The sequence below is a fragment of the Abramis brama genome (genome assembly GCF_963993115.1).
Source record: "Abramis brama genome assembly, chromosome: 23".
Taxonomy (NCBI): Eukaryota; Metazoa; Chordata; class Actinopteri; order Cypriniformes; family Leuciscidae; genus Abramis; species Abramis brama.
The window spans coordinates 18,860,737-18,871,241 of NC_139985.1; the positions used below are offsets into that span (position 1 = coordinate 18,860,737).

Here is a 10,505-nt window from a genome sequence, read left to right on the forward strand (position 1 = left end):
AGTTCTTTTAATAAATGTTAATTCATTTTTAAATGAAAAATAGTTTGAGTGATTTCAGTCATCTGACAATTTGATCTTCCCTGTACCATGAAGTAGCACTATTGTTTTGATCTTAATGATTCAGATATATTCTCCAGAGAAAATATATTTTCCTGAATGCGTTATATAAACAAAGCACATAGGGAAAATGTATAGTTGGGATGAATGATTCATTGCTTTTTTTTCTTTCTTTTTTTTTTTCTTCATTGCCAGGAAAATATAATGCAAAGTGCAATGCTAAGATAATATGAATATTAATAATGTACAGTTTTTGTTTATAAAAACAAAAATGTAGAAGTTAAAATTGATTGGATATATAGTTTTATTTTATTTTTCAAAAAAAGAGACGTTTTTATTCAAGCAATAAATGTATACAATAAATACGTGGATTTTACATACAAACTGTATGAATTAAGGACAAATGAAATGTCTTCCTGACCATCCTGGTTTTCGTGTGTGTGCGCATGCGTTTTAATTACTTTAAATATGATACACTCAAAATAATAAAAGGAGTGTCTGGGAATGAGTAATATTTTGTAATATAAGTAAATGCACTGATTTGTTTTTATTCAGTGCAACAAGAACAAGAGGCATTACACAGTCATATCTTTAACAACATAAGCCACCAGAAAGAAAAAAAGAATACATAAACATAAATAAATAAAAAAACACCGCAGCTTATTTTTAGTTTGTTTATGTATAATTTTTTTATTATTATTGCACTTCAAACAAACATAGTCAATGTACAGTCAGAATTACAATATATACAAATCGGATAAACAAAAACAAAGCTGGTTTGCAATAGGATGTAGGTAAGCGCTGACTGATGACGTATCTGAGGTCAAAGTTGAGTGACTCCCGGTGGAAGAAATTTTCACCGTCTCTGTCCAAACAGAAACAAAACAATGTCATGAACACGATCAACGGAAGAGTTAAAATGTAAGTCTGTAATTTTTAACCATTGTAACAAGTACAAATGTAAAGTAATGTATTTGAATTACGATAGAAAGGAAACTAGCTAGAGAGTGCTAACTATTGGGCTGTCTAACGTAGCTTTAAAGCTAACCGGCATCATTATATTATTTTCCCATGAGATATCCCATATATACAACACACGAACACCAGATAATTTCTTAATAAGGAGCTGATTTTGAAATCTGCAAAAAGTATACTGTTTTTCATAATGTGACGTTTGCACGACCCCTTTCTTTGCCTGCTGTATTCCTGCAGTGTTGCCACAGTGAGCTCCTGTCATGTAAGAGCCTGATCCTCACCATGGATGAAAGCAGTCTAGAAGAAGCCATCAAGACCTACAGCGCTCAGCTTCAGCAGGTGGAGGTGGCTTTATCTGCTGGCTTGGGCTTGGCGGAGCAGGCTGACCTGCTGAAGCTGAAGGAGGACCTGCAGCAGCTCATTGAGCTCACAGAATCCAGCCTGCTGTCTGTCAGGAAAAGCCAACTGCTGGCCTCTCTGGAGGAGCCCTCGACAAACCAAAATCCCACATCGCTTACTCAGGAGACGGCTTTTGATGATGAGTTTGCAGCTTTCAATGCGGAACTGTCAAAGAACTCTGCTGAGGTAAAACAAAACACTGAAGCTGAACCTGAACCTGAAGTGGAGGATATAAGTGGAACTAAGGTATGTGCGCCTTACCGTACCTCATGGGGAACCCTAGAGTACCATAACGCCATGGTGGTTTGCCATGAAGAGCCAGAAGAAGAAGAAGAGGCTCAAGTCCGGGTGCTTTACCTTCATCCCACACACAAATCCATGAAACCCTGTGGCTTCTACCTTGAAGGAAAGTGCCGTTTCATGGACAACTGCAGGTGCTGCATTTTATGCCCCCACACACACATACACACACTTTTTTTTCTTTTTTTCTTCATGTTTAATGTAAGCTTGGTATACAGTGTGTGGAGATTTTTTTTTTACTGCCAGATATAAAAATGTCCACATTTTAAAAACAAAACATTAGTGTTTTCCTTACACATTTAATACATGCGAGTTGACACATCTTGATAATTATTTTCATAAAACGTTTTAATTATATATTAAAGTAAAATATCATATTAAATACCATATTAACCTACATAAATAAATTAAATATAAATGTTAATACTATATAATAATAATATATATATATGTGTGTGTGTGTGTGTGTATATATATATATATATATATATATATATATATATATATATATATATATATATATATATATATATTATATATTATATTCAAGGTAAAAAAATAAATAAAATAAATAATATATTTAATAATTACCTAAAATGTATATTTTCATAATTCTAATTCTCATTTTCATAATTTTCATAATTCTATGAAATTTATTTTCAAGGTATTTTCTATTAATATTATGCATTTAATAATTACCTAAATAAAATAAAAATAGATATTTCCAAGGTAAAAAATATGTTTTATATATAAATAGCATGCATTTAATAATTACCTAAATAAAAATTTTAAAAAAATGAAACTTTTCAATTAATTTTTCAAGGTAAAAGTATAATTTTTTTAATAAATATGATACATTAAATATTTACTTGGGTTCAAAAAATGACATTTTTGGGGGGAGTTGCACCACATAACATTTAAAGGAGAAGTTCACTTTAAAATGAAAATTCTGTCATCATTTACTCACCCTCATGTTGTTTCAAACCTGTATGAATTTCTTTCTTCTGCTGAACAGAAAGGAAGATATTTAGAAGAATATCAGTAACCAGACAGTTTTTGGGTCCCATTGACTTCCATAGTATATATTTTTTCCTACTATGGAAGTCAATGGGACCCAAAAACTGTCTGGTTACTGACATTCTTCTAAATATCTTCCTTTCTGTTCAGCAGAAGAAAGAAATTCATACAGGTTTGAAACAACATGAGGGTGAGTAAATGATGACAGAATTTTCATTTTAAAGTGAACTTCTCCTTTAACACTAATCTAGTTGTCTTTTCATAAAAAGTTATCTGATATTTTAAGAAATGTATTGATCTTGACACCGTCACGACCAGAGTGTGTTTATCAGGTTCTCTCATGGTGAGGTGGTGTGTGTATCAGAGCTCAGAGACTTCCTGGAGGCTGACATCAGTAACATGGAGTTGGGCTCTGCGTGTTTGGCCAAGCATGAAGATGGCATCTGGTATCCAGCCAGAATATCAGGTACAAAACCGAGTTATTTGACCACCAACAAAAAAATAAAAGGAAGAACAGATATTGCTACATGATATAATTTTTTTGTTACCTTCCCCACAATTTTACACGACAGAGAGAGAAGCTTTATTGATCCCCAAGGGGAAATTTAATGGAAAATTGCAGCTTCAAATATAGACTGTACAAAAAAACCAACAGTACATTCACTCGATCTGGTAAAACAGTGCAAGACATTACAAGCGTGCATGAGACATTGTGTTTCTCTGTTTTCAGGGATTGAGGGTGGTTTTTACACAGTGAAATTTAACTCGCTGCTGTTGAAAGAGGCTGTGCTGGAGGCTGATGGGATCATTCCTCCTCTTCGTCAGGATGATTATTCCTCTTCTTCCTCATCGGACTCTGAGGATGATGCTGACCAGTGTGATGCCGGCTATGCTAAAGGTGCTAAAGCGTGATTACACCATTCCCTGGGATGTACATTTATATACTGTAATGCACACAGTCTGAGGAAAATATATCTGTGTGAATCTCTTGAAAGAACTGTCCAGGTTTTCTTATTTCTCTTTCTGCTTAAAAACAACAACAAAAAAGTAAAGTTATTCATTTAGTTCATTTTTATATATATATATATATAGCCGCTCTGGAGAAAACCGTTATGCCATCGTCCAGCTCAGTTCAGTTCTCATATAATGGTGTCAATGCAGGCAGATCAATATTATTGTTGAATATTAAAGTAAATGTTAAATTTAATGTCCCCAACTAAGCAAATCAAAAGCCAGTGGCAACAAAGATGAAAAAAGGTGACAGTTCGCAGTTCGATATGAGTTTGGTACAATGGTCACACTTTAGGGTCCAATTCTCACTATTACCTAACTATTAGCTATGACTTTTCCCTCAATAAACACTTAATTTCTGCTAATTAGTTTGAAAGGTTGTTAAAGTCCCCATATAGTCAATAATTGTATCCATTAAAACTCATCTTTGATCACCAAAATTACATATTTAAACGTTTTTTTTCCTTGATTTATTTTTTTCATGCCTTAAAATAGCTTGAATGTAACTCTACACCCTTGTTCCATTTAGTATATGTGGTTCTATGAATATGCAAATTAGCCCCGCCTCCACTCACTCACACCAGCTCAGAGGTCCACTCGTTGATGATCACACGTTGACGTGATTGTTTACAAGGTAGTTTGTGACGTCAGAAACACTGCAGTTTTAAGAAGTAAATAATCAGCAATGGTGTTGACGGATGAATTTGCACATGGTTTGTCTTAAAGCATATTAGAAACACCACATAGACATATAAACAACATTAAAAACTTTTTTTATTTAACCTCAGGTGGACTTAAGTTTACGTATGGGGTAGGATTAAGAGATGTAGAATAAGGTCATGCAGTTGTGTTATAAAAGTACAAAATAAATAGAATAATGTAAAATAACACTTAAACTATATTTAAACATTCAAAGCTTAGGTCCAACACTCCAATACTTAATTTTCCACATTCTGCTCCGTTCAAAGCTCTCAAAGTATACTCCTTTGCCCGTGAGCGCAGAAAGACACATTCGACGCGTGCGCATTATCTTGATCAGTGTTTCCCAACCCTGTTCCTGGCGGCACAACAACACTGAACATTTTCAAACCCTTCCTAATCACACCTTATAGTTGAATATCAGCATCAGCTCATCAGTAAAGACTAATATCTGGGTCAGATAAGGGAACACGGTTTGGAAACACTGATCTAGAGGACTTGTTTTCAAGCGCTCAAGTCATTCGCACATGTTACTAAAATAAGCATTTCTTTATGAGAATTTTAATTTCTAATTGTTATGTTCCCTTTAAAGTGTGAATTGGATTTATTACTGTGAGATTTACCCATCTACGATCAGAATACAATTAACACTGTTAGCGTGCATGTTAACTGTTTCCAGTAAAGCAACATGGACCTTTTGTTGAATCATTTTTAAAATGGCAGCTCAATTCAAGAGTCAAATGAATTAACCCCACATTAACATGTCTACCTGCAGTTTAGCCGTTATTAGAGCAGATGTGCAGGTTCATTGCCCATACACAAATACAGATGCATAGATTTGGAGCTATTCAATACATTTACAGGGTATTGTTGAAATCAAGTTGACTTTGTATCTCATTACAGTATCAATAGAGGAGGATATGGCCCAGGTAAACAGTGCAGAGTTTTGCGGTTGGGAGGCTCACACACGTGGCATTGGCTCCAAGCTTATGCTGAAAATGGGTTACGAGCTTGGTAAAGGTAGGTGACCATAACAGACGTCAGTCTAAACCATCAGAACACGTTTCTGTCTCGTGCATGCGTTTCTAGCTAGTGTCTCTGTGTATTCATAGGTTTGGGGAAAACCCTCTCTGGTCGTGTAGAGCCAGTTCAGGCACTGGTTCTTCCCAAAGGCCGCTCATTGGACATATGTGCCGAGCTCACTCAGAGAAAGACTGCAGCCGCTATCGCTAAGGATAACCCGGCCTCACGTAAACCGAAGGCTAAACAGAGGAAGAGGAAGGCCTCCACATCAACACGCCACAATGTTTTTGATTTCCTGAACTCTAAGCTTGGTGATGGATCTCAGCCTGCATCTCATTCATCAAGCTCATCCGTCACTGGTGCAGAGGCCTACAGGGGCGGAAAGAGCGTCAAGCGTTCACTGAATGTTCGTCTGTTCCAGGCCACCGAGAAAGTCACTCAAGTGGAGAGGGAGATCCAGCAACTCACTAAGTCTCTTAGAAAACGAAATGGAAGGTATGCTTACCTCATTTTCTTTCCCTTTCATCACCCCCTCTTTCTCAATAGTACCCTTATCAGCATTGCAGAAGCAGTTCAACTACCGTCTGCTCTTTTGAAATTTGAAGCTGTTTGGAGACTTATGGACATGCAAATTATTTTGCTCATTTCAATTGAACAAATCATTTAGTTTGATTTAAATAATTCCAAATCACCATATTTATATAATTGAGTTGAAAATAGTAATTAACAGCAGCATTAAACTGAATTTTAATTATTTAAATGAGCTGTCTGAACAAACCGATTGGCTGAATCAGACTTTCTGATGACTCATTTTTTAATGTAGACCATTTCAATGAGTTTTCCAGATGAATCTATTTTATGACTGTTTGACGACTCATTTCTTTCATTTAAAGTCCCCCTGTAGTCAATAATTTGATCCCTTAAAACTCATCTTTGATCTGAATGTAACGCTACACCCTTGCCTCATTTAGGATAAGCAGTTCTATGAATATGCAAATTAGCCCCGCCTCCACTCACTCACTCATCTCAGAGATCCACTCGTTGACGTGATTGGTTACAAGGTAGTTTGTGACGTCAGGAAAAACCAGCGAATTCAAACCTCGTTTGTGAGACTGTCTTTGGTTCACTGCAGTTTTAAAAGAGAAAGTACTCAGCAATGGTGTTGACTTATGAATTTGCACATGGTTTGTCTTAAAGCATATTAAAAACACCACATAGACATATAAACAACATTAAAAGCTTGATTTTTACCACAGGGGAACAAATTGATTGGATGACTCTCTGAAATCGCATACTCTCTTGAGTAGGTATTTATTTTTGAATAAGTAATTACTCCACAACCGCTAAAACAGTACGTTCTATATAGTATGAATGTGTGTAGTGTGGATGTAATCCAGATGCATTACATTCGCCATATTATCATGTGACCTACCAGAGTCAGTTGCGTTGCTTCACTGTCAATCACAAATCCTCTCCTGTGGCCTCATGGGATATTTAAGTTTGCACACTCAAAATCTCGCCGGAAGTAGAAGTTCATCCAGGTACTTTTTGTCTACTGTTTTATGAGTACTGTGAATTTGGACATACTTCTTTTGTCACATACTGTTTTTTTGCCTACTACACAGTATGGAAGTATGCGATTTCAGACTTTCTGACAACTCATTTTTGAATGTAGACCATTTAAATAAGTTGTCCAAATGAACCAATTTGATTGAATTATTTTGACTATTCATTTAATTAAACCATTTAAATGAGTTGTCCAAACAAACTGGTTGTCTAGACATAGATAAATATATGAATATTGAATGAATTCGGAGAAAAAAACTCAAACAGCTGTACAATCTATGTTTGAACAAACCAATCCACTAAAATTAATCAGACCCTTTAGAACAAATTTTTTTGGAGAGCATGTTTGATTACCTTTGTTTTCTCTGTCGTAAAGCTGCTCATATAATAGTTTTCCAAAAATCGCGAAAACTGCTGTTAATTACCCATTATCACACTTCTGAAAAAGTGAAGTTAGCTGTATTGCTGCTTTCAGTTTTAGTCCCCAACACTTTTTTATCTCTTTCTCAGTTTCTTTAAGTCTTTCCTTTCTCTCTGTCCTCAGGGATGTTAAATTGGTCAGTCGAATGGAGGAGAAGCTCGCTGCTTCCCGCAAGTTGCTGGAGCAGCTTAAGGCTCAGGAGCAATCCATCCAGAGAGAGCAAAAGAAAGCAGACACGCATAAGAAAATGACTGAATTCTGACAAATCTACTGTCTTTTTTTCTTTTTTTTTATACTGTTACTTGGAATTTTGTTTAGTGTGTTCAAACATTAATACAGTTATTGGGTATTAAAAAAAATTCTACATGATGATGAATGTGTGAAATACATTTTTATCATTGCATCTTACAGTGGAGGCAGTGCCATTGTATAAATCCAATCCATTTTATAACAATAAAACAGTGCAAATATTATATTACATTAAAAAAGTGTAAAGTCACTCGTTTTTCGAAAGTAACACTGTCCAACTCTGTCCCGTGAGCCCATTGAGTTTAAACAGTCCCCCGAAGCGTGCGGAGGGTTTGGTGGGGGGTAATTGAGAATGAATACAAGTCACGTGAGAGGAGGCAATGCCTCCATTGTGCTATGATTGGATATGATTGGGTTTTATGATAAATCCTGTGTGTCACTCTGAATGAACAAAGTGATGGCATTATGGGAAGACTAATTAAAAAAAGTAAACAACTCTTAGATATTACCCAAAATCAAACTTGAAATGACCTGAAAACATGATGACAGGTAAACAGCTTGGGGAAATTAAAGATGCATCTTCGTGTCTGTGAGTGACCATGTTTTATGAGATTTGGTTTTAATAAATTGAACAATACAAAAAATAGAATTGTATTTGGTTTCTTTTTTATTTTTATTTTTTGGTGTAAAGTAATATTTATTTAACCAGGAAAATGTGACTATATTAAGTTTAACTGGGACATGAATTTACATTTGATTTATTAAAAAAAACGGAGGACTTTCCCTCCTCTTCAGAACACCACTGTATGCCACTGATTTGTATGTTCATAGCCCATCACTTGGTCTCTATAACAGATATCACATAAAGAATGGCATGTGATAATTAATTCAGGTTCATTATTTTTTTATATTTAAATGTTTATTTTAAGGATTCAGTCCATTTGGATGCACAACTGCACTTATAATACAATGTGGTTTGCATACGTTTCTGGAGAGGTTAATTTTCTGCAAGATAGATCGACGTAAAAATGAAAGCTTAAGCCACAGTAGCCTATAAAGGACAGTCCATTGTTAAACTATTAATCCATCCATCCATCTATTAATCCGTCAATAAGCTTAATGGAACAAACACCATAGGCCTTCACAGAGAAATCCCTTGTGAAAGAGACTAAACAGGCTACTATACAGTGAGGAAAATAAGTATTTGAACACCCTGCTATTTTGCAAGTTCTCCCACTTAGAAATCATGGAGGGGTCTGAAATTGTCATCGTAGGTGCATGTCCACTGTGAGAGACATAATCTAAATAAAAAAATCCAGAAATCACAATGTATGATTTTTTAACTATTTGTATGATACAGCTGCAAATAAGTATTTGAACACCTGAGAAAATCAATGTTAATATTTGGTACAGTAGCCTTTGTTTGCAATTACAGCGGTCAAACGTTTCCTGTAGTTTTTCACCAGGTTTGCACACACTGCAGGAGGGATTTTGGCCCACTCCTCCACACAGATCTTCTCTAGATCAGTCAGGTTTCTGGGCTGTCGCTGAGAAACACAGAGTTTGAGCTCCCTCCAAAGATTCTCTATTGGGTTTAGGTCTGGAGACTGGCTAGGCCACGCCAGAACCTTGATATGCTTCTTACAGAGCCACTCCTTGGTTATCCTGGCTGTGTGCTTCGGGTCATTGTCATGTTGGAAGACCCAGCCTCGACCCATCTTCAATGCTCTAACTGAGGGAAGGAGGTTGTTCCCCAAAATCTCGCAATACATGGCCCCGGTCATCCTCTCCTTAATACAGTGCAGTCGCCCTGTCCCATGTGCAGAAAAACACCCCCAAAGCATGATGCTACCACCCCCATGCTTCACAGTAGGGATGGTGTTCTTGGGATGGTACTCATCATTCTTCTTCCTCCAAACACGTTTAGTGGAATTATGACCAAAAAGTTCTATTTTGGTCTCATCTGACCACATGACTTTCTCCCATGACTCCTCTGGATCATCCAAACGGTCATTGGCAAACTTAAGAAGGGCCTTGACGTGCTGGTTTAAGCAGGGGAACCTTCCGTGCCATGCATGATTTCAAACCATGACGTCTTAGTGTATTACCAACAGTAACCTTGGAAACGGTGGTCCCAGCTCTTTTCAGGTCATTGACCAGCTCCTCCCGTGTAGTTCTGGGCTGATTTCTCACCTTTCTTAGGATCATTGAGACCCCACGAGGTGAGATCTTGCATGGAGCCCCAGTCCGAGGGAGATTGACAGTCATGTTTAGCTTCTTCCATTTTCTAATGATTGCTCCAACAGTGGACCTTTTTTCACCAAGCTGCTTGGCAATTTCCCCGTAGCCCTTTCCAGCCTTGTGGAGGTGTACAATTTTGTCTCTAGTGTCTTTGGACAGCTGTTTGGTCTTGGCCATGTTAGTAGTTGGATTCTTACTGATTGTATGGGGTGGACAGGTGTCTTTATGCAGCTAACGACCTCAAACAGGTGCATCTTATTTAGGATAATAAATGGAGTGGAGGTGGACATTTTAAAGGCAGACTAACAGGTCTTTGAGGGTCAGAATTCTAGCTGATAGACAGGTGTTCAAATACTTATTTGCAGCTGTATCATACAAATAAATAGTTAAAAAATCATACATTGTGATTTCTGGATTTTTTTTTTAGATTATGTCTCTCACAGTGGACATGCACCTACGATGACAATTTCAGACCCCTCCATGATTTCCAAGTGGGAGAACTTGCAAAATAGCAGGGTGTTCAAATACTTATTTTCCTCACTGTATA

The 10,505-nt window shown here is 36.6% G+C and overlaps 1 protein-coding gene across 1 annotated transcript; it reads left to right on the top strand.

Annotated features, from left to right (window-relative positions):
• Positions 1 to 867: 867 nt before the first annotated feature.
• On the top strand, positions 868 to 8,514 carry zgpat (zinc finger, CCCH-type with G patch domain). The gene is made up of 7 exons (XM_084101677.1): positions 868 to 978; positions 1,270 to 1,865; positions 3,081 to 3,214; positions 3,479 to 3,646; positions 5,362 to 5,478; positions 5,571 to 5,976; positions 7,592 to 8,514. The coding sequence occupies exons 2-7, from the start codon at positions 1,315 to 1,317 to the stop codon at positions 7,728 to 7,730; spliced, it is 1,515 nt and encodes a 504-aa protein (XP_083957803.1). The 5' UTR covers positions 868 to 978; positions 1,270 to 1,314; the 3' UTR covers positions 7,731 to 8,514.
• Positions 8,515 to 10,505: the final 1,991 nt, after the last annotated feature.